The sequence below is a fragment of the Miniopterus natalensis genome, chromosome 1 (assembly GCF_054644295.1).
Source record: "Miniopterus natalensis isolate mMinNat1 chromosome 1, mMinNat1.hap1, whole genome shotgun sequence".
NCBI lineage: Eukaryota > Metazoa > Chordata > Mammalia > Chiroptera > Miniopteridae > Miniopterus > Miniopterus natalensis.
Window position 1 is genome coordinate 18,563,706 of NC_142081.1, and position 24,356 is coordinate 18,588,061.

At 38.6% G+C, this 24,356-nt stretch overlaps 1 protein-coding gene and 1 non-coding gene across 2 annotated transcripts in view; both read left to right on the forward strand.

Annotated features, from left to right (window-relative positions):
* Positions 1-24,356, forward strand: part of SPTLC2 (serine palmitoyltransferase long chain base subunit 2) — an 88,797-nt gene that overhangs the window by 40,470 nt on the left and 23,971 nt on the right. Inside the window, exons 5-9 of the mRNA XM_016220209.2 lie at positions 1,716-1,840; positions 7,237-7,330; positions 10,806-10,911; positions 11,663-11,882; positions 13,905-14,031. Of these exons, the coding sequence (XP_016075695.2) occupies positions 1,716-1,840; positions 7,237-7,330; positions 10,806-10,911; positions 11,663-11,882; positions 13,905-14,031 (672 nt within the window). The remainder of the gene's footprint in view (positions 1-1,715; positions 1,841-7,236; positions 7,331-10,805; positions 10,912-11,662; positions 11,883-13,904; positions 14,032-24,356) is intronic.
* LOC148094026 (small nucleolar RNA SNORA11) lies at positions 7,468-7,597 on the forward strand. The gene has a single exon (XR_015716384.1). It is a non-coding gene; the product is annotated as a small nucleolar RNA SNORA11 (small nucleolar RNA).

Sequence of the window (24,356 nt, forward strand, 5' to 3'; positions counted from 1 at the left end):
TGCCGTCGAAGTTCTCTCTAAGTTCATCTACTCTTCCCATAAGTTCATCGAGTATCCTTATAACCAGTGTTTTGAACGCTTGCAACTAGTAAATTGCTTGTTTCCATTTTGTTTAGTTCTTTTTCTGGAGGTTTTTTCTGTTCTTTCATTTGGGACTTTTTTTTTTCTCCTGTCTCCTCATTTTGGCAGCCTCCCTGTGTTTGTTACTATGTATTAGGTAGAGCTGCTTTTTCTCCCGGGCATGGTAGAGCAGCCTATCTTAGTAGGTACCCTGTAGGTTCCAGTGACACAGCCTCCCTGTTCACCTGATTGGGCACTTCAGATGTGCCCCACCATCCCCATCATGTGGATTGTGTACACCCTCTTGTTGTAATTGAACCTTGATTGCTGTTGGCACATCAATGAGAGGGATTTACCTTCAGACTTATTGGCTGCAAGGACTGTCTGCAACAACCATGGAGGATTAGCTGTGCAGGGGCTCACTCTGTAGAGCAGGCCTTACTTCAGTGGGGCTCTGGTGCCTGCTGAGTCTGCCCCTTAAATGTGTCACTTGTGGAGGTTTTTGGGTGGTGCTTCAATGTGGTCTGATGCTGTCCACCAGGCACACTGGCCCTGGGGCCTCCCAGGAGGTGCAGGCCAAGGTCAACCACTGTCTGTATTCTGCATGGGGCCACTCGGCATGAGCTATAAAACTCTCTGCAGGTGGTTGCTACTTGTGCTGGGCTTGGAGGTGCCCAGGAGAGGCCAAGCTGCGAACCAAGGCCAGCTGCTGCTAGTCCAGGCCTGGGGCCACTTAGTAAGAGGTACAGGGCATGACAAGGCTAGGTGCTGCTTGTTTGAGAGATTTTAGAGAAGTCTGAGCCAAGATGGGCCATTTGTATGGAAAAGCCACTGGAAACAACTTGGGTGCCCCCGCAAGTTGGGTGGGGCAGGGTCTCAGGATATCACCAGGGCCGGGGGAACAGTGTTAGCCAGGTTGATGGACACTCAGATATGGTGCCTGCCTGCTGGTTGTGGGGGTCAGGAGCATGTCTCAGAAAAGGAACAATGGCCTCTGCCAGCACTTTTGTCTGGTAGAAAAGCAGCCCTGCCAGCTCTTGCCCTGATGGCAGACAGTTCAGTTCCTCCCCATGTGTCCCTGGTGCCTTTTGAGCTGTTACCCCAGTGCTGGAACCCAGAGCAAGTGAGTCAGATTAAGTTCATGCTCGGACCTTTTAAAAGGAATGCCTGGAACTCCAGCAGTCTTTCAGTCAGCCACAATCCCCGCTGGTTTTTACAGTCAGAAGTTATGGGGACTTCTCTTCCTGGCACTAGAACCCTGGGCCAGGAGGCCTGATTGGGAGCTGAGACCCCTCACTTCTCAGGGGGGACCTTCACAGCCAAGATATCACTCCCGATTTTAATCTGCCGCAGGTGTGTGTGGGACCAGCCCATTGCATGTCTCCACCCCTCCTACCAGTCTCGATGTAGCTTTTTTTTTTTTTATATCCTTAGTTGTAGGACTTTCCTTCAGCTAGATTTCAGTCGGTTCTGAATAATGGTTTGTTCTGTAATTTAGTTGTATTTTTTATGTGGTTTTGGGAGGGGGTGAGTACCAGATTTACCTACTCCACCATCTTGACCAGGTCTCCGACTATGATTTCTTTTAATAACGTAATGAATGATTCTTAAATTTGGGATATGGTGATATTGACTTCATTAACTTCTTCACACAGGAAACCTGGACAAGCACGAAGAACTAGAAAAGCTTGTGGCAAGTTTCTTGGGAGTAGAAGCTGCTATGGCATATGGCATGGGATTTGCAACAAATTCAATGAACATTCCTGCTCTTGTTAGCAAAGTAAGACTTAGTCTGTCATTAATGAAAAATTCCCTTATATATATCTTATTTTGTTTTATAAAACATTCAGAGAAAGCCAAAAACTATTGTAAACTTTAGGCTAATCATAGTCTACCCAAAGATGTTTGTATTACAAATTTTTGGATGAGTGTATACCATGGAGACTTACATCAGTTGAGGCTTTCTTACTAGAATCCATGATCATTTCCTCTTCTTTAGATGACTCTTGCCTTCTTCATTTCATACTTTTTTTTTTTTTTTTAATTTATTAGTGTGACAGTGGTCAATATGAACATATAGGTTTCAGGTATAGGTTTCTGTGTTACAAGATCTATATATTGCTCTGTATGCCCACCACCCAAAGTTGTATTTTTTTCTCGTCACCATATATTAGGATCCCTTCACCCCCCGAACCCCCCCATTTCATACAGCTTTAAAGGGATTCTAATAAATAAAACCTCATTAAAGGCTAAAATTGTGGAGGAAAGAATGTTTAGTTTGGAAAGTTAAAATTTAACAGATGGTTTTGCCCAAATAGAAAAATTTGAAAATACATACTTGTTCTCACTGTAGTGTATATTGCTCAGAGACATATGGCCAAATTGTGTGTGTGTGTGTTAATAATAATAAAGGTTAATAACATTGGTTAAAAGTAATAATATGGGTTAAAAGTAGTATATATATATATATATACACATTTAGATTGTGTGTGTGTGTTTATTATCTACAGGTAGAGTTTGTGAGGGGACAGTAGAGAAAAGAGACTTTATAAATCACATTTTAGCAAATTGGTATTTTCCGTCTGAACAATTCCTCAAGGTTATTTATTCTCATTTTAACAATATCTGTGAATGGTATATTAAAAAAAATCAGTGGATTAAAGAGTCAGAGACTTGAGTTTTTGTTTGGTTGGTTATATCGTCAAAGTTAGCTGTGTAACTGAACAATGTCACAACCTTTCTGAGCCTCAAATTTTCCTTTGTAAAATTAAGTACTTGAATTAGGTTAACTCTAAAGTCCTTTCAAAATATATAAATGTATGGTTTCCCAGGGAACAGATGGGAGACTAGAAAACAGATAGCAAGAGAGGAAATTTAAACACAACTATATTGGTATCACATTAAATGTAAACAGTCCAAATATATAGTCCAGATAAAAGACAGAGATTGTCAAATTAGACAAAATTAGATAAAAAGGTTTCCATCAAAAATGTGCTTTAAATTTAAAGACACAGATAGGTAAAAAGTAAAAGGATAGAAAAAATATAGCATGCAAACAATAATCAAAAGGAAGTTGGCATGCCCTGGCTGGGTGGCTTGTTTGGAGCATCATCCTGTACACCAAATGATTGCAGGTTTGATTCCCAGTCAGAGCACATACTTAGGTTGTGGGTTTGACCCCTGATTGGGGTGCATAAGGGAGGCAACTAATTGGTATTTCTCTCTCATATCAGTGTTCCTCTCTCCCTCTCTGTGTCTCTCTTTCTCTCCATCTTCCTCTTCCTCTCTCTAAAAATCAATCAAAATATATCCTCAGGTGAGGATTTAAAATAAAAGGGAAGTTGTCATGACTATATTAACATAAAGATTTGAGAGCAAGGAGTATTTCTAGGGATAAAGAGGAACATTGTGTAATGATAAAGGAGTTACTCCATTAAGAGGACACAAGAATTTTAAATGTATAGGGCTTTAAAGTGCATGAAGCAAAAATTAATGAAACTAAAAGGAGACACAGACAAATACGGAATTGTAATTAGTCATCTCAATTGCTGTCTTTCAACAACCCTGGCCAGTGTGACTCATTTTGTTGGAGTGTTGTCCTGGTCAGGGCACATGCAAGAGGCAGCCAATTGATATTGATGTCTCTCTCTCACATCAGAGTCTCTCCGCCCCCTTCCTTTCTTCCCCTCTCTCTCCCCTCTCCCTCCCTCTCTAAAAATCAATAAAAATTGAAAAAAATAATAACTGGTAGAACTAGAATGAAAATCTAAGGATATAGAACATTTGAAAAACACAATTAACCAACTTAACATTTATGAAATACTTCACCTAACAACAGCAAAACATTTACCAAGGTAGACCATTTTCTGGGCCATTAAACCAACCTTAACAAATTTAAAAGAACTGAAATTATTCAAAATATGTTCTCTGACCATAATAGAATTAAATTAGAAATCAGTAACACAAAGATATCTGGAAAATCCTCAAATAATTGAAAAGTAAACAGTACATATAAAAACCCATGGCTCAAAGAAAAGCAAAATAGAAAATACTTGAACTAACTGGAAATGTAATATAATTTGTGGAAGGAAGCTAAAGCAGTGCTCAGATGGAAATATATAGCTTTAAATGCTTATACTAGGAAAAAAAGAGTTTCAAATCAGCCATCTAAAGTTCTACCATATGAAACTAGGGAAAAAGGGGGCAAATTAAACCCAAAGATTCCAGAGGAAGGATTCAATAAAGGTACATGTAGAATCAATGAATTAGGAAATAGACAGTGGAAGAAATCAGTGGTACCAAATCTGGTTCTTTGAGAAAACAAATAAAATGGATATATCTCGAGGCAAACCGGTCAGGATAAAAAGAGAGAAGACAAATTACCAGTAGCAGGAATGAAAGAGGCTACATCACTATATGTCCTATGGGCATTAAAAGGATATAAGGAAATATTAAGAATAACTTCGTGCTGGTAAATTCAACAAATTAGCTACAATGAACAAATTTCTTGAGACACAAATGTATGGTTCTTTGACTTCACATTGATTATAGTATATTTTGGCATCATAAACTTGAGATTCTTATTTGGAATTTCTTAGAATTTTTCACATTAAAGGGTTAAATCTCATCTTGCTTCTCCTGTGTGCTCACAAACTTAACAATCACTATCTAGAATTAGACATGGAATATTTTATAGTCCATGAATATCTTATATTCAGACATGGAAGATACTACCTTAAACATTTACCATGCAAATGAAACATTGTAGTTGAAATGTTATTAAGTATAATTTAATCCATTCAAGGCAGCAACTAATCATTTTATTATTTCTTTAAATCTTATACTAAATTTCTGCGGGAGGTGATTGGTGATTCAGCTTCAAGTCAGAGACAGACAGCATATTAACTATGAGCATGTGCTCTAGAAGCAGAAGATTTGTATGAGTCACTTATATGCTGTGACCTTTGGCAAGATTTCTAACTCCTTAGTTTCCACATATGTAAAGTGGGGATAATAATAGTTCCTACTTCACAGATTTGTTGCAAGGATTAAAAGTAATAATGTGTTTACAACCTTTAACATAATGCCTGAAACATATTAAGCATTTAGATGTTAATTGTTGACATTTAATTTTTACTCTTGAACAGATGGTATAATAGAACCTCATAGTATATTACAAGAAAAAAACAGATTGATGCACAGAAATGGTGAATAAGGCAGCCTAAAAAGGAGGTGATAAACAGAAAGAACACAATTATATTGTAAATTTTGCCAGAAATAAAATAAGGTGGAAAGAGAAGAAATAAAATTGTATAGAGGGAAAGGAGGGGGATCCTTTTTAAGGCACAGTAGAATGCCAAGAATGGGTGAGTAAGGAAAGGATTTGAAGACTAGCAGAAGAGGAATTCAGCCTCTCCATTTTTTCCCCAGCTTTCTTTTTTTTTTTTTTAATTTTAACACTTTTTTCCCAGAGATAAATTTAGACTTACAGAAGTGTTGCAAGAGAATACAGAGAGTTCCTGTATACCCTTCCCTTTATGTTAATATCTTACATAATGATGGAACATTTTTCAAACCCAAGAAACTAACCTTGATACAGTACTACTAACTAAAGAACAGAAATTATTTCAGTTTCACCAGTTTTCCCACTAATACCATTTTCCTGTTCCAGTGTCCAGTCGAGTATTTTCATTGCATTTAGTTGTTGTCTTTCCTAGTCTTTCCTGCCCTTGACTCTTCTGAGGGAAGAGTTGTTGCTTCTCCCCTATTATGTCACTGGATTCATGAATTATTTTATTATTTGGGTTCAACAAGATTACTTTTAATTTTGCTGTTCAGGTTCCAGTTTTGGCCATTAGGAGACCTTTCAGATGGGCTTCTATACTGTGAATATGCACCCTCTTTTTTCTAAAGCACTTTCTTTGTAGCATAACAAGATGTGCCAGGCTCTTTTTACCTGTCCTAACCTTGGGGTCAACCACGTAGTTCTCCATTGAGCCCTGGTTCCTTTTATTGGAACATAGTATTTAGAAACCAAGGTTTGGTGTGTTTATTGCTACTGGGGTATCATTGCTTCTCACCCCTCAGTGGATAGAGCTAGAAAGATACCAGCATGTATTCTAACTGATGGATACACTTATCGATTGGTGTGCATGTGTATAGATACATAAACTTTTAAAACTATCAATCCATATGGGTGCCTCCAACTACTTTTCTTCATTTTTAATCTACATATTTCTAACTAGGGAGTTTTTTTTAATCTTAATAAAAACTTCACATACAGTAAAAATTTCAGACACACAACTGCTATTGCAAGTTTCTTAAGTATCCATCCAGAATAACCCTGTAATAAATAGGAATATGTATATGTCTGTATGTCTTCTCCCCCCTTTCTCCTGGAAGCATGCTAATAACTTTCTGTACCTTTTTTCATCGGATGGGATATTTTGAGGCCATTACTGACAGAGAAAAACCTGTTTCTGTGTTCCGATTTTATAGGTCGGAATCTCCATGAGATGTGGGAGAGTCAGAACTGGGGAAGAAATAAAAATCCTGAATGCTGCAGACTTTTCTTGTTACCTTAGCAGAAACCCATGTTTACATGGGTTTAAAGTAAAACTTGTTCAGAGATTTTTAAGAGTAAAACTAAGCCTACACTCCATGTCATTTTGGGAATAGATTAATAAGTGGAATCAGATCCTCATTGAACTCTGGGTATAGTTCAGGAGTGGTAGGAAGAATGCATTATTTCCATAGGCATTACTCCCTCAGCTGCCTTCTCCCCCAAACACTTTTTCCATGAATAAAATAGTACATCATACCAAAACTTATGAAATGATATCAAACCAACAAAACTGAAACCCTATGAATATCTGATATATAGATTTTAGATATAAATAAAAACCTATTGCGATATATCTGAATATTTATGTCCATCTCAGGAATGAAGAAATTAAAAGTCTAGAATATTGCATCTACTTTAATTTTGCAAAAAAAAGTATACTTTTTTTGTCTTGAAATTGATAGCTTTGCTGTTATACAAGCTTTCCTTAATAAGACATAGTTATTATTAACGATTTTAGCATTTGGTAATTTGTGTGATGAAATTTCCCCTGCCCCCACTCTCACTCCCACCCCCACCCCAGCTTCTTACTTTCTGTGCTTGTGGCTCTGCAGGGTTGCTTGATTCTGAGTGATGAACTGAACCACGCGTCACTGGTTCTGGGAGCCCGACTCTCAGGAGCAACCATTCGAGTCTTCAAACACAACAGTGAGTTTGTGGTGGAATTCGCTGCTGGCCTTAGTGTTTAGTATTCTTTGGGTTAGTGTCAGTGATAATGTGAGTTACATTAATAATAAGAAATATAAATGAAAATGAAGTAGCAACATTTAAAATGTCTTTTCTGTAGGGTATGCTCAGAGCAGGGGGCCTGAAGAAATGGCTCCTCTGTGTATAACATACCCAACAGGAATTCAGGGTCATTGTGACAGGGGGCACAAAACTCGTGGCCTTCCTATGAACAAACACCCTACATGTGTAAAAAGTAAAATAAAATGTCTTTCTGGCCCTGGCTGGGTAGCTCAGTTGGTTAGAACTTCATCTTGATACACCAAGGTTGCGGGTTCAATCCCCGGTCAGGGCACATACAAGAATCAACCAATGATGCATAAATAAGTGGAACAACAAATTGATGTTTCTCTCTCTCCCTGTCTCCCTCTCTCCCCCCTTCCGCCCTTCCTCTCTCTCAAAAAATTAATAAATAAATTAAAAGTTATTCCTCATTGTAATAAAAATAAAGGCTGAAGGAAGCCTTTTGGTACAAATACAACATTCTCCTTTTATTTGACTTGTTTACAAGTCACTTGTTCAGTATGCATTCAGTAGATGTCTGTGGTGTATCTTGCCATAACCTGGGGGATATTGAGATGAATAAAGCAGGATCCCTGATGTCAAGGATCTCTGATTGATTAATGAAGAGCTTATAGACAAACCAATAGTTAGAATACAACGTACAGATACTGAGATACGGATGTGAACAAATGCTGTAAAAGCACAGAGAAAGGTGATACTACGCCAAAACTTCCTAAATGGAAATATCTTTGTGTATTATTAAAAAAATTACTTGCAATACGCATAACTTTTGCAGTTAAAACACATCCAGGTGGAAAGATTAATAAACTGTATGTTTAAAATCATCTTTTATCAAAATGTGCACATATACAAAGAGAAGTCTAGAAGAATATACACCCAAATGGTAGGCCTGTGCTCCTGGTTGGAAGGTTACAGATGGTGATAACTTTCTTCCTTTTGTCTTACGTCTTGTCTAAAATGTTTTACAATGAGTATGATGCAAAGAGCATTTTGTTTTATGTAAATGGGATTTATTAAATACCATTGTGGAACCTGTTCTTTTCTTACAACACATCGTGAACTTTGTTTGGCAATATATGTGACTCTCCTCCTCCCTTAATGCCAGGATGGCAGGCAGGAAGTGCCCTTATTCAGCCCATCTCTCAGTTTGGACATCGAAGTGGTTTCTAAATTTCTCTACTAGAAACGGTTCTACCTGTGCCCACATTTTTGCTCAATGGTGTGATTAGTGCCTTAGGATGAATTCCTAGCAGTCTGAGAATGCCTGGTTAAAGGGCACGCATTTTTTTTGTACTTTTCCAAATTGCCTCCAACCATTGTACAGACTTTTACTCAATAACATGACAGTGAGTCACAAGCCAACATAAGCCATTACGAATCATTGTAAATCTTCCCTTCTCTAATAAGTCAATAACACGTTAATTTTTATTTCTTTGATTATTAGGTGTGTCAAGCAACTTTTTATATAGTATTGTGTTTTATTTCTTTTTAAATTGGCCATTTTCAAACGATTTCTCTTTTTAATGATTGTAAGAGCCCTTCATATTATCTTTTATGTTGCAGTATTTTTTATTTTACTTTTAATTTTGTTTTTAGTGTTTTGCTGTGCAGACTTAATACAATGCTTATGTTGTTACATTTATTGTCTTATGGCTTGGGTTTTGTGTTAAAGCCTTCCATATTCTAAGATAATAGGGTTATTATTTTCTTCTGGTAGTTTTGTGGTATGTTTTTTATTTAAATCTTTATTTTCATATGGGATTTGTGGAACATGATATGAGAGAGATACTGGATTTTCCCCCTAAGTTAACAATATGGTTAATTTCATCTAAAATTTTGAATCAATATTTATTTTTCTCTTCTGTATGTAAACAGAGGAAACTAAAACAATGAGTACATTTTTACTGGCTCTTGCTGATTTCCACACACTGCCCTCTGCAGCAGGATGAGTAGCTTCAGATCACACACATCCGTGGCAGCATCTCCTGTCTCTGGGTTAGGTAGCAACAGATTGTGTTCTTATGAAAAGCTGAATGTATAAGCACAGTCTTAGTCTATGGCTATCTTATTTGTGTTTGTGGTATGTGTTTGTATTACCTTATTTCTCATTTCTACCAAAATCCTTTTTATGAAAAGAACAAAATCATGTAACTTTGTAACCCCCTTCTTTAGTGAAAAGCAATAAAAACTATAAAATCAGATTTTATGATGGGGTGCCTCTCACCCTTGTTAAATACACCCCAGACTTAATGTTGCATAGATTTTGGTGGGGAGGGGATTCTTAAGGGCAGTGTTTCAGGGCAAAAAATTTAAGTATGAAATCAATAGTGGTGATAACAGTGGTCTTCAAAGCATTTATCTTTAACAGGAAATCATGACCCTCATTAATGCTAGTACCAGCCACATTGTTTCCTAGACCTGTTAACCACCTTAAGAACCAACAGAGCCACAAGAACTTGGTTGTGTAGATAGCCAATCAAATCAAGCAGGAACCACCTCAACTGATTGCCAAGCTTGCTTAACACAGATTCATGCATTTAGGAATTCATCCTAAAGCCCTAACCAGACTACCAAGACAAAGCTATTTGACAAGCATTTATCAAGACTATCTTAGATGGGCCCTGGTCAATGTGGCTCAGTTGGTTGAGCACTGTCCCATGCTCACCAAAAGGTCACCAGTTCAGTTCCCAGTAGGGGGAGTGCAGGAGGCAGCCAATGGATGTTTCTCACATCTAAGTTTCTCTCTCTCTCCCCCTCTCCCTTCCTCTCTCTCTCAAAGCAGTAAAGTCATTTAAAAAATAAAAGTTTAAAAAAAAGAATAAGGCAAAAGGAAATGGGCATGTACTTTGAAGTTTTCTCCTCATATTTATTTTTAGAAGGTGTATGTATTTATAGTAGCTTTTCATACTCTTAGTCGTCTTAGTGCATTATTTCTGAATGACTCACTAGGATTAAAGATACAGTCTATTTTATAAATACAAAAAAAGCTAGCTGAATTGCAAGGTATTTAACATGAAACACTGGTCATTTCATAAGCCTGCTAACCAACTGATTCAACTGTGCGGCAGTCATTTGTTGAGTTTCTGTGGTTTTGAACATTTGTTACACTTTAGATGAGATTTTAGTTCAAGCTAGCAATAGCTCACTCATTTTACCCTCTTTTAGTTCAAGCTAGCAATAGCTCACTCATTTTACCCTCTTTTAGTTCAAGCTAGCAATAGCTCACTCATTTTACCCTCTTTTTGACTTTGTTAATGCCCTTTGCTATCTGAGACATACTTCCTGAATAAGAAATGTATATTTGCATTTCTGGAATAAAGTTAGGAAAGAGGAAGGTACTTTATGCTGACATCCTTTTGTGTGTGTGCTGTAGACATGCAAAGCCTGGAGAAGCTATTGAAAGATGCCATTGTCTATGGTCAGCCTCGGACACGAAGGCCCTGGAAGAAGATTCTAATCCTTGTGGAGGGAATATATAGGTAATCCTGCTTTATTAGTATTACCTTTCAGGTTTGGCTCCATGAAGTCTTGGAATTTGTCAGCTTCACTTCATTTTCACTTCATTTTGAAGGGAACACTAATTAGACCCCTCTGGAAACTAAGGAAGCAGTGTCTGTGACTTGTTCAAGTGCCTGGAAGCAGAGTTAGCCCTGGGGCAGGAATCCTTTTGTCTGGCTCTTACTCTCCATCATGCCATATGTTCCCCAAACCCCCCTTCTATTTGGATCCTTTATTTTTCTGTTTGTAGAGGGAATTTATACATAGGGTCAAGAATTGGAATGTTTTCTAATATGTCAAAACAAGTTATTCACCATTTAATTTTAAGAAATATTTTATTTTGGTTACCTGTTTGCAGCCCTTGCACTTATTGTCTTACCTCCTAATGTGTTTTAATTCTTTCTGTACAATTTCATTTGCATACACAATGTGATGAGAGTCTAAGGTTGCCTGTAATGACAAGCTTTAGAAGAAACTGCTGTGACTTTTATTCCTCTGGGTGAATTAAGACTGTGTCCTGGTACTTGTTTTAAAAGCTCCCGTCGTCTTTCCCCTAGACCTCTGGCTGCCTAGCCATGACAGCCTCTGACTTTGCCAGTTTAAAACCATAGAAGTTGTTAGACTATTTCAGAAAGCAATAAACTTAAGAAATTAATAATAGTAAAGTGTCCAGCTCCTAGTTTTGAGAGTTAAGAAGTCTCAGTGTACGTATTTTTTACTCTGTCTTGCCAGCATGGAGGGATCTATTGTCCGCCTCCCTGAAGTGATTGCCCTTAAGAAGAAATACAAGGCGTACCTGTATCTAGATGAAGCTCACAGCATCGGGGCTCTGGGGCCTGCTGGCCGAGGTGTAGTAGATTACTTTGGCCTAGATCCTGAGGATGTGGACGTTATGATGGGAACATTCACCAAGAGCTTTGGTGCTTCTGGAGGATACATTGGAGGCAAGAAGGTAAATGGGCCGTGATTATTGAGCAGTAAAGGAGAAAGGGACTGGCTGCTAGGCTTAGTAAGTCACGTCAGGCAGACAGCATCCGAACTGGGGTGTGGAGGTCCTGAAGTTCTTTGTGGCTTAGGCTCATGGTGCCAGCGGGTTCACACTTCAGCTGCTGGTGAGTGACTCTGAGGCACTAAAGGCTGGTTCTGTTCATTGTTTGTTGTTTCCTTATTTGAGCTTCTTTCTAAACTACTTGCTGGCTTGATATATAGATGCCCTCTTGTGTGAAAGAGCACACAGTGGTGCTGCCTGCTGGCCACAGTTTCAAAGTAGTAGGGTTGTCATGGGAGCCAGTGGGAATAAAAGACCAAGTTCCTTGCCCTTGGACTCAAATGCATCTTGAGTGAGCATAGAGACAGGAAGAAAAAAAGATTATTTTGCTAGCTCTGGTGTATTATAAGGCTTTATTTTTTTCAATTTAAAAATTATATAATGACCTCTGAGGCATTTGAGGGGTGTGGCGTGGTAGAAATGTTTGAACCATAGAGACAGCAGCCTGGGTTTGACTTGTTCCCTAACTTTGTGAGACCTTGGGCAAAGCATTTAACCTTTCAATTTCCTTATCAGTGAAACAGAGATAAACATGCTGGCTTACAAGATTGAGAAGGGAGCCACAAAAGTTCACATGTTATATTATTTCTTCTATATGATGCATCCAGAATAGGCAAGAGATAGAAAATAAGCTAGCGGTTGCCGGAGCTGAGGAGCTGGGGGAAGTGGAAAGTGACTGCTGATGGGTGTGAGGTTTCTTTTTGAGGCAATGAAAGTGTTCTAAAATTAGGTAGTGATGAACTTTGTATAGCTCTTGAATATACTAAAAAACACTGAATTGTATGTACACTTTTAAAAAGTGAATACTATCGTATGTGAATTACATCTCATTAAAACTGTCATTTTCAAAAACTGCAGTTTTAGGGAAAAGAACAATGTAAAGTATTTGTATGTGGCACATAGTAGGTACTCATAAACTTATTTAATTTCTCTTAAAACTTTGGAAATCTTAAAGCATGAACTTTCTCTTAATAATTGATTACCTTTTGGGGAAAATCCATTATCAATGGTTTTAGTCAAATTTGATAGATTTTTTTACCTCCAGTTTTGTTAATGGGACCATGTTTTGAGAGTTGGTTGCTTTGGGGTAAGATTTGTTGCTAAACTAAAGGATAGAAAAATTGTACTCTGGGAGATCATTTAGGTATAGTATATTTATGCTATTGTGGGTTTTATACAATTTTGAGTCTGTTTAAAGTGATATACTGTAAAAAAGCCACATTATGTGTCTTCTTGGTTCTGATACATAAGCTTTTTTGTGTGAATATTGAAAGATTTGGTGATGTTAGAAGGTATCAGAGATTAGGGATAGACAACTAATGGCTTTGAAAACCTTGTATCTGACAGACAAGGTTTTTCTTTATTCTTTATTGTAGGCTTTCGTGTTCTCATGAAAGACCCAGTGAATTTCTGTCACATATCATTTTGTAAATCTCTGTGTGGAGGCCATTTAATGCCTTTAAAGTTGATTTAGAGAACTGTCTCTCTCTGATTTGGGAGTTAAGGATGGTTTTTGCAGGTGTGGGGTAAGATGCAGATGATGTTTTCTGTAATACTTATGAGTAAATCATTTGTCCAGAAGTAATTCAGACACTTTCTTGTTTAATTCAGCATTGTAGATCTAGTTATAACACTAAATGATAGCTATCCCAATTTAGAGGGCTTCTTTAAAACTAGTTTCTCATTCTTCCATGTTGTGGCATGTTTAAAAAACAAAACAAAGCCTAAGGACGTTGCCAGGTGTCTGACCCAGCTGTTGCTGCCAGTATGTTTTGACCTTGTCGATCGACCTTGCCTCTCAGATCACTGTCCTATTCCAGTGCTACTGAAGAGAGGCGGAGCCTGCTTTCTCCTGGAAGGTAGGCAGTGACATTGCCGGTGAACTCAAGTATTGCCTCTGATGCCTTGCTTCTGTGAACTCCCCAGGAGCTGATAGACTATCTACGAACACATTCTCATAGTGCAGTGTATGCCACGTCACTGTCGCCACCTGTTGTGCAGCAGATCATCACCTCGATGGAGTGCATCATGGGCAAGGATGGCACCACCCTTGGTAAGTCATTCTTTCCTTAGAAAATTTCCTGGGCTCAGTAAATACTTAGCAACCAAACATACTCTTGTTCTAGAGCTTTTTCTTAAAATGAGGAGCCAGGTATCCTAATCATCAAGCTGGCAGGTGTGTGAGGCCTTGGTTTATATGGACACTTTTCAGTGTGTTTGATACACATGCCATGAGGACAAGCCTGGCTTGCTTCCTGTAGAATTTTCTTCTCTACAGGTGGTGAGACTTTAATCTAACTATCCTGCCTACCTTGTAAGTCACAGGTAATAAGCCTTCAGGGTCTTTCTTGAATTGCACAATTTTATGTGAAAATAGAATTCACTGTGTAGTGATAATTTCATTCCCATAATATTTTAAAGCTACTGTTTCATGAACTAGTGTCATTGATTTAGTGCATTGAAAAGAGTTTGTAATTTAACATAGAGTAGCTAATATAGGTCATCCTGAATTTGTTTATTCTTCTTTGGTGGAATTTGTAGACTAGATGCCCTGACTTAAAATACTAAAATGAACAATAACGTTTGACATCTGCTTTCTGATAGTTGACTTTTTAAAATTAAATTTATTGGGGTGACAGTGGTTAATATGAACATACAGGTTTCAGGTGTGGTTTTCTATGTTACAAGATCTACTGATAGTAGACTTTTATTCTGTATCACTAGGGGGCAGTGTTAACTGCAGAAAAGTTATATTGAAAGGGAAGCAGTTGGATTTTTTATTTTTTGTTTTTTCACTTTAAAAAATATTTTCATTGTAAGAGACATACATTAATTGTACTTGTTTTTATTTTAATGCTTCTAAAATCAGTTCTACTCTCATAAAAGATCTCATACTCTTGGCCTTGAGCTCTCCTCTTGGCCTTGAGCTCTCCAGTTAAATAGCACTGTGTGATAAGATTGATTTGGTTTGCATTAAAAAATAAGCAAGAAGTGGTATGTCTGATTTTTATTGATTTAAGCCTGTTTTCTTACATCAGAATTTTACCTAATATTATTTCTGATCTATGATACATCCTTGTTATCCTACGGAGAGATTTTTGGAAACAGATTTTGGAAATGTTGTGCATTTTCAGTTTCATGAATTGATTCCTGGGGAAAAAACATTTTATTAATGTTGTGGGCACAGAATGGAGCTTTGTGAGTAGCTGCCTCATAACAACAGTCATAATGTTACCGTTTCTCCTTTCCACATAGTGTTATTGAAATAGTGTGCTTTGATCTGAGATGTAGTGATCTATCTATATTGATAGCACTTATCTAGTTACTTCACTTCAACCTTATTGATTCAGCGGATGGCAGTAGATGCCTAAAAAACGAATGGCTAATAGCTGTCAGTTAACTTGGGATAATTTATTTGCCCTACCCCAGAGCATGGATCTGTGTGACACATGACCTCTGGATAAATGACTTATCTGTACTAAATAATGCAATCTAGGTGGTGAGAAAGGAAATATGGTAATTAGAGCTAGGCTTTGGGGTGGCACTCATTTTTCAGTTTATCTTTTGCCTCTCTAACCACCCCCTAAGCTTAGTGGTGCGAAACAACAGCCATCCTATTACGCTCACAGATTCTGTGGGTTAGGAATTCAGTCAGGGCACAGCAGGGATGGCTTGTCTTTGCTCCGCAGTATCTGGGGCTTGAGCTCGGAAGACCCAAGTGCCGGCTTAGATTCAGATGACTCGGGGCTGGGGTCATCTGGAGCTTCTTCACTCACATGTCAACTGGGCTGGAGTGACATGAAGGCTGGGCTTAGCTGAGGCTGTTGACCAGAACACCTTCACATGTCCTCCCCTCCCCGTGTGGCGTGGGCTCTTCAGAGCATGATGATGGCTATGCAGACAGGATGCTTCAGAGAGCAAGTGTTCCAAAGAACCTGCTGAAACCCCATGACCTTTTCTGACCTGTTTTGAACAAGCAGGTCACTAAGGCCAGCCCAGGTGGCAGGATCTGGGAAATCAGACTCCACCTCAAATGGGAGGTGGCTCAAAGAATTTATAACCATTTGTAAAACTTGCCTCTACCAGCCTTTAAAGAATATATTTTTTCAGTTACTCCCTAAAACTTTTTTTATTGTTGACACTGTTACAGATGTCCCCCATTTCCCCCCTTTGCTCCCCTCCACTCAGCCCCCTCCCCCTCACTAAAACTTTGACTTAGCATTACAGACTTCTGTTGGCTACATTTTTTCTCTGCCAAAATACAGGATAATAAAAATCTAACCAAAAGTAGACATAAATACCATTTCTCATAGAGCCTTTTACCTGATCTTAATTAATTTGGCCTGATTTATTTTAGATTTGAGTGCATTAAGGTAATGCTTATTTTTATGGCACTGTTGAATGCATCTTTTTGAAGATATGAACCACGCAACAGCCTCTTTACTATGCCTCAGGTGTCCTTTAAAAAGAGGCATCTCCAATTAATTACCTGAGTGTGATTTTATAATAGAAATGTCCTGCTTTAAGAGAAATTTAATCTCTGATGTGTAGTATATGGCATTTCATCAATTTCACAAACATTGAGCTTCTCACTACGTGTTAGACTCTGTGAATCAGAATCCACAGGAAATGGGCACATAAACAGATCATTTAAGTGAGGTACGTACTTGGGAAGTGTTGGGGATGCAAGGGATAATGAGTTGTTGTATTAGTCCCAGAGATTAGTGTCATGTAGAAAAATTGACGTTTTATTGATCATCATGTTCTGTGTGTTAGAAAGTGGTGAGTACTTTGGGAAAGAGGTAAGCCAGGAAGGTGGGCGATCAGGATTTCTGGGGACCCAGTTTGCAATTTTAAATAGGGCAGTCGTTGAAAAGGTAAGGTTTTAGCAAGGACTTAAAGGAGGTGAAGCTTTAGCCCTGAAAATCCAGGGATAGAAGCCCTCAGATGGAGGCAACTCTGTCTCCGGTCCTTTGGTGCTTTTACCGTGTTCAGGAATAGCAAAGAGACCACTGTGACCGGAGCGTGGCCGTGCAGGTAGAGTGACTGAAGGTGAGCGAGTGAGGTGAGGATGGAGGTTGTGCAGAGGGTAGAAGTTCCGACAGGGGCTAATACTCTGTACTACTAGAATTTTATTTTACCATGTGATTAAAACTTTTCTATAATTAGATTCCAGAGTACATTAATAACTTATATGGAAATAAGTCCTGTTCACAACAAGATTGAAAGTAAGGCTTAAACATATACATTAATAAGTAGTTGATTATTAATAAATGTTTTTATCTTTTTTATGGGAAGATGTGTTACTCTTTGGGGACTAGAGTGTAGAGCTGCAGCATGCAAGGGAAGTTCGGATATGTTCCCTACCTGCTTTGTAAATTCTTCTTTCTCCTTCCTCCCCACCTTTTCCATATTTCTTCTCCTGTTCATGTCCTTTACCCAAAGAAGAGAGGGACATGTGACTGAGAACCAAAATAAGTAGTGCTGCTCATGTGGTTGTATCTTGAGTGGACATACTGAGTTAGAACAGGCTGGTGGGTAGAAAAAATGAAGCCTAGGACATTCTAACAAATTCCTTGAAGTTCTGGCTTTTACTTCACATCACTAATCCACATCTAGTAATGGAAATGTAGCTGTAAGATCTATTTATGAATCAAGGCAAATTGTCTGACAAAAGCAACTAAAATTGTGCTTGTCCATTTTTCAGAGTTGTGCTTTGGTGTGTTTTATTTTTGGCTAAAGATATAGTTAATAAAATGTGTAGACGCAGCCTAGTGTTTGACACTTAGTAGCCTTTCAGTTAAATTTGCTGAATGAATAAGTGCACACATGATCCAGAGACACTAGCAAATGAGTGGGTTAAGCCAAAATGGCGAACTCATGGAATAAAATAGATAGGAACCTTTTACTAGATAAATTTTAAAATGATGACAAATAACTTTCTATGTAGAAAACTGTGCTTTTAGTACTTCTTAGTTTTGAAAGGAATTGGCCCCATTCAGGCAGTATAGGTATAGGAGAAAAAAAAGAGTACCTTGGGCAGATTGAGGTGTAATTAAAATTAGGTTGGCTCATATGAATTAATTCCTATAATAGACCTGTTAACGAGCAGTTAAATGATCACCTTGAGAAGCCCAGGAACTGTCAAAAATAAATTTAGGAGAACTGAAATTTTTTTAAAAAGCCTTTCAGGATTCCCATGCTAAAGGGGCAGCACTATTAAAAGAGTGTTGGGGGGCTCGTAAAGAGAATTTCCTGCTTCTCCACAGGGGGTTGACAGCTTCTAACATCCACTTGTTATGTTTGGTAGGCAGAATTTTCCTTTGGCTCAGCCTGGGTACCCCTCTCTCTAAGCCCTGTGCTTTCCAAGCCTAGGAGCATTTGGGTTTCACTTTTTTCTTTATTATTATTTATCTGTTTTATGTAATTTGTTCATCTTACTATTAGAAATTCATCTAAATAAAAATCAAGTTTTCTAGTGAACACAGTCTTATTCTTAGCCACAGTACAGTTTAGCAGTGTATCTGACACTGAGGGTCAAACTTGATCCCTCTTATTTTGTAACTTACTACCTGGAACACTGTTTAAAAATATTCAATTCCACATTAATCAAATGTGGATCAAGCATCTTCTCCATCCCATGGTGGGAACACTGTTAAGGAGTGTGGAGTTGAACAATACACGATTCTTGCCTAGTCTACTGGTAGGGGTATGATTCCAGGGAAGGACTGATCTCAGAGCCACAGATAAATTCTTCCTTCGTTCAGCTTCTCCCCCTTTTCTCAGTTTCCTCCTTCCTTGTCCTTGAAAACCTCCTTGCTCACTCCCCAAAACCTTAAACTTCCTTAAAATCAGCTAATTTGAAGCAAACTCAGATCTTAAAGCTCTTATGGTTCTTACCAATCTTTCTATCTATGTGGATTTTTTCTGTAGACATCACTGTACTAAATTACTAGCAATCAAAGAAAAAAAAAAGATTTTTTTTTTTTTTTTTTTTTATAAAGTAGCCTCTTCATTATCTAGCTTGTAGGGCTTTTTAACCAACAGGTTAAACTTCCTGATGTCAACAAGCAATATGACCACTGAACAGGTGGAGAAATTTGAGCTTACAAATGGGACAAGTTTTCTTAATATCTTGTCTCTGAATAGAATTTACTTTTCTGAACTCCAGCCACTTTTACTTTTGAAGTTGCATTAATGATATTTAACGTTTTATTAAAATAGACTATTTTACAACCTTTTTTTTTTTTTAATATGTCTTTATTGATTTCAGAAAGAGGAAAGGAGAGGGAGAGAGAGAGAAACATCAATGATGAGAGAGTCATTGATCGGCTGCCTCCTGCACGCCCCTAACTGGGTATCGAGCTCCCAACCCAGGCATGTGCCCTGACTGGGAATCGAACCCCGATCGCCTCGATCCTAGGTCGACGCTCAATGGCTGAGCCACACCCAGCCGGGCAACCTATTTCTAATTTTGTGATTTCGTCTGCTTATTTTTAAAAGGCAGCAAAGTTGAGTTATGAGTAATCAACCCCACAAATGAAAGCCCTTTGGGGCATTTGCCTACCTGTTTCCTCTCTGGGGATCAGTAACCCGTCTCACCCCCTCCACCCCCCTCTGCTCCAGAAATCTATTCTGAATACTCAAGAGCTTTTATATCATGGTCTATTTCTTCTTCCATTCCCATCTCTTTCTTCCAAATCCAAATGCTAATAAAAGTTTCCTGCCACAAGAGTGGTCTCTCCTTTTTTGTCTTGTTTCAGAGTTTGTTTGAAGCTAGCTATTAAGATGCCCACAGGCAGCAGGCTGAAAGCTAACCTTTGAACAAATGTAGACTTGTTCATTTAGTAAAATATCATTCTTAATTCAAAACATAAATAAGGAGCTTGAGTACATTCCTCTGGGACAGGAAAGGAGCCCTGAACTAGATGTTCCTCCTGGAGGAGATGGCGTAAGATGATATAAAGGAACTAAATTCTTAATGGAAGTACTGTGAGTCAGGCTATTTTTTGTAAGATTGAAGTGGGTGAATTACCGAAACTTTTTCATAATAAAATTCCCCCCCCACAATTTTATATGTTCAGTTGCTGTTTAGCTGAGACATGTGATCATTACTTCAGCCTGCTCTTCTCATCACTTCTGGTTTGTGAACTTTATAGCCTAGACTCTGTTTTGTTTATTGAAGACTAACTTTCTAAACCTTAACATGGTTGGAATTGCATTTTCCCCCCAGAATTGTTTCTGAGGATTTTGTCTGGGAGATTGGATCCTAGCTTTTCATCAGCTTTATTGCTGTTCATTGCTATAAGAACACTTAATATGTATAAACAAGTGACAAGCTAGATGGCTTATGGTCTCCATTAAGAACCAGATAGCCTGATGGCTTGCTAGACTTGAGAGCTGTCTGAAGAGGAATTGATTTTTTTTTTTTTTAATGGTCACTTACAGTTTTTCTAATTATTTAAATATTTGTATCTTCCCACCATGTACTTTGGCAGTGAAGTGAGGTACAGACGGACCTTGTTAAGGTGTTCTCTTTCTATCACCTGCTCTCAAACTTTGTCCATGGACCATTTTAGTATGGTGGTTCCTAATAATGCCTATGTGAGGGCCCCTTGCAAACCTAGTGAACATCTGGGGGTGAGACCCTGGCAGGGTGTTATTCAAAAGCACTGCAGTAAAGAAACAAAAGCACTTCACATGATTTTACTGCTGTAGAGCTACTCAGCTACTCTATCAGTCCACTGAGTGTGTCTTGAGGGACAAGGCCTTATTATATGCATTTTAAAGAAAACCTCAGTTAATAATCAGACTAACTTTTAAGGGATTTAAGAGTTGTCCTGTTTTTTGAGCTTGCTTACATCAAAGAGAATCAAAAGGAACTCTACTGATTGGCGGTAATTGGGAAAAGGAAAGGAAATCTGAAGGCAAGACATATGATCTCTTTAAAAAAAGAAATAAGGGAAATGTTGGCTTCTGGAACAGGACTTTGGTGGTAAAGCTAAGTTGCCAGTTTTCATTGGTTTTGGAAATCTAAGTGCCTTGATGCTTCTAAAGAGCTGGTGATCCTTGCTGAATGAATCTGTGGCATACATGAAGTTCAAAACCAATTAGGGGAGGGAGGAAGCTAAAGATTCAGAGACCTATGGTCAAGCTTCTTAAGGCTGGTTGGAATTAACTTTTGTCTTACCTTTTTTATAAACTATTAATTATCCAGATTCTCATATTTTCTAGTACATAACCTACAAATGGCCTTGCCCACTCTAAACTTTTAAAAACTTTTTCCATACTAATCATTTTGTGTGACTCTATTGTCTGGCCTTCTACTTCTAGAGCTATTAGTTGAATTCCAAGCCTTGGCTTTATTGCCTTATTTGCTAATAAGCCTCTTCATCTGAAGGTGGGTGCTCGACCACAGTACACATATTGCCTCATCCCTTTAGTTCTGTCTAAAAGTGCCCTGTGACATTTTCCAGCCCTAAAGGAGGATAGTAGGATAATCTTTGGACAAATTAAGACTTTCTGTCCTGGCTGTGAGTTTGCACCCTTTAAAACTCAGTTCCTTAATTTTTCAAGGTACTTGGTCTCCTTTCTTCCTTTTGTTTAAGAACCTCAATTTCTGGCTGTGCATTAGCAACCATTCTTTTAAACTCTTGATTATATTGAATCAACAACTTTAAGCCTTGGCTCCTGCTGTTTGTCACACATCCTGTGGCTGTCCTCAGGAAATCCTAATTTTTGGCATTGAAACTAATTAAAGGATTAAGCTGCTACTAGGGAGGGGGTGATAAACAGTGCTTGTGAGAGGAATTTACTGTGCAGTTCTTGTTGTTAACAAAGGCTGCTCTAGTTGCAGATGAGAGAAATAGCAACAGTAATATAGGAGAGTAGATTAAAATACTTGGATGCATTCTTGTACAGAGGTAAAAAACCAAGGGTTGCTTTAAAACAGTATCCCTAGGGTAGGAGAGGAGTCTGCTTTGATGTTCATCATCTTGACAATTGCCCAAGCTGAACACTTTCATATTTGTCCCCAGTCTAGCAAAATAGAGGCTGTCTCTAAGAGATGGTAAACCTAGTTCCCATTCATTGTGCTTCAGTGTTATAAAGGTACTGAACTCTTGCTGCCTAGAAGTCCCTTATAAATAACACTTTTACAAGACTGTTCACTGAAGCATGAAAATTTCCAGTGCCGCGTAGCTGGTCCTTAAGGGGACCATGTTATTAAAATCAGTCTGCTCTGGCCCTGGCCATTTTGGCTCAGTGGTTAGAGTGTCAGCCTGCGGACTGAAGGGTTGCAGGTTTGATTCTGGCCAAGGGTACGTACCTCGGTTGCAGGCTCGATCCCCTGCCTGGTCAGGGCGCATGCTGGAGGCAACCAATCAGTGTGTCTCTCTCATATCGATGTGTCTCTCTCCCTTCCACTCTCTCTGAAAAGCAATGGAATAAATATCCTCGGATGAGGATTTAAAAAATTAATAAATAAATAAAATCAGTCTGCTCTGCTTCTTGATTAACATTTCTTCTATTTTTGTTTTAGGTAACATTTTTAGGTAAGATACTTAATCCTTTCTCTGAGATCATATGAAAAACCTGAACAGATAAATTCAAATTCTAACATAGTGTGATTTTAAAAATAGCTTCACTGATGTTTTCTGTTAACACCCATTCTCCTCTCTCTCCTGCCCCTATATTTCCTTCTCCATTCCCATCTGGGACTTGAAGATATTTTTAGACATAGTGATTATAATCTCAATCTACATTTCTGTAGGTGTCTAGGTAGAAGTTAAAGAACAAAGGTGACCTTATTGATTTGTATGTTTACTGGCATTTTTTTGTCCCTCTTTCTTTCCCCTTTCCAGTAGGCCATGAGATTGTACTCTTTATGATACATCCTGTCTGGATACCTGTGACATATGTATAATTTATTGATCTAGAAAGTGCTGTGATGAGAGTTGAGAGTATTGTCTGCTGTCTTCTCCTCCCACTTTAGAACTGTTCAAAGAAAGTGACCGTTGATGATTAAGAAAGATGAATGAGAGACTACTTCTCTATCAAAGAAAATTTGATGACTTAGTTAAGAATTCGTCTCTGTTATGCCTAACCCAAACACTAAGGTATCGTCTAAATGTGAAAAAAATTATTGTGGAGTAGAAGTTCATTCATGATTTAACCTTGTTAATTATCAGTAAATTTCTGTTGGCATGGAAATCAACTTCAGTACTTACAAAACAAGCAAAAATTGCCTTGGCTAGTGTGGCTCAGTTGGCTGAGCATTGCCCCATGAACCAAGAGGGCACTTGTTTGATTCCCGATCAGGGCACATGCCTGAGTTGCAGGAGGCAGCTGATTGATATTTCTCTCTCTCCCTCTCCTTTCCCCTGTGTCTCTAAAATCAATAAAAACATATTTTTAAATAAAGATAAGGAAAAATTATCAACATTTTAACAAGTACAAAATATTTGCCACTACTTATAAAAAGGTATTTTCTATTTCCCATTAGTAGATTTTTTTACCTTATTATTCAGTTTTTAATTTAGCACACTCTATTCTTAGAGACATGTACAGAGGTCATAGCTACAAGATTTTTTGTTAAAAAAATATTGGACTTGTGTTGTGAAGTTTTTCCTGCACAAAGTCAAGAACCCACACACTACTGGCTGGCCTTAGACAGACCTTCTCAGGGCCAGGTCCCCTTTCCGGTAACGTTTTCTGGCGACCCAGATGGGACGTAGAAGAAATGGCGTCAGGAAACAATTGCAGAGGCAAAAGAAGGGGCCCTTGGAGCTTAGGAGAAAGAGAGAGGTAAAGGTGACTCGCCTGAAGGGGAAAAGAGGGTCCTTCATCCTAAGGGCTTTTAAGGGTGGGGATTTTAGGGGAGGTCCCAGAGGAGGATCTCAATAAGATATTCATCAGCTTTCCAGGGGTGTCCTGTCAGGGTCGTGGTCTCCACTGATTGGTTGGGTCATTAGTCATTGTTTCTGATGTTAACCATGGCATTGCTTGTCTGGTTTTGCTGCTTTCTGGGCCTGGAGCTTAAACACAACTGAGGCCTAGATATTACCCCTGGGGGTTAATGCTTAAGGGAGTGGTTGTGCAAGGGCTACTCTCCAGGCCCTTATTCCTCCTCCAAGGGAATCTGCCGCATGACTAGCAACATTCTAGGGGAGGAAAGGTCAGGGGGAGTCAGAATCACATGACCAGCGATATGAAAAGTCTGGCGTCGAACCGTCTAAACCGGATGACCAGTGTGATATGCTAGGCGAGGAAAGGCTACCCTTGGAGTGAGCTCCTTATTGTAGCAGTTTTTCCCATTGCGCCTGGGGCTTTCCGCCCTGGTGACCTTCTGTACCTGGCCCATCGTCCTTGCTCTGCTCA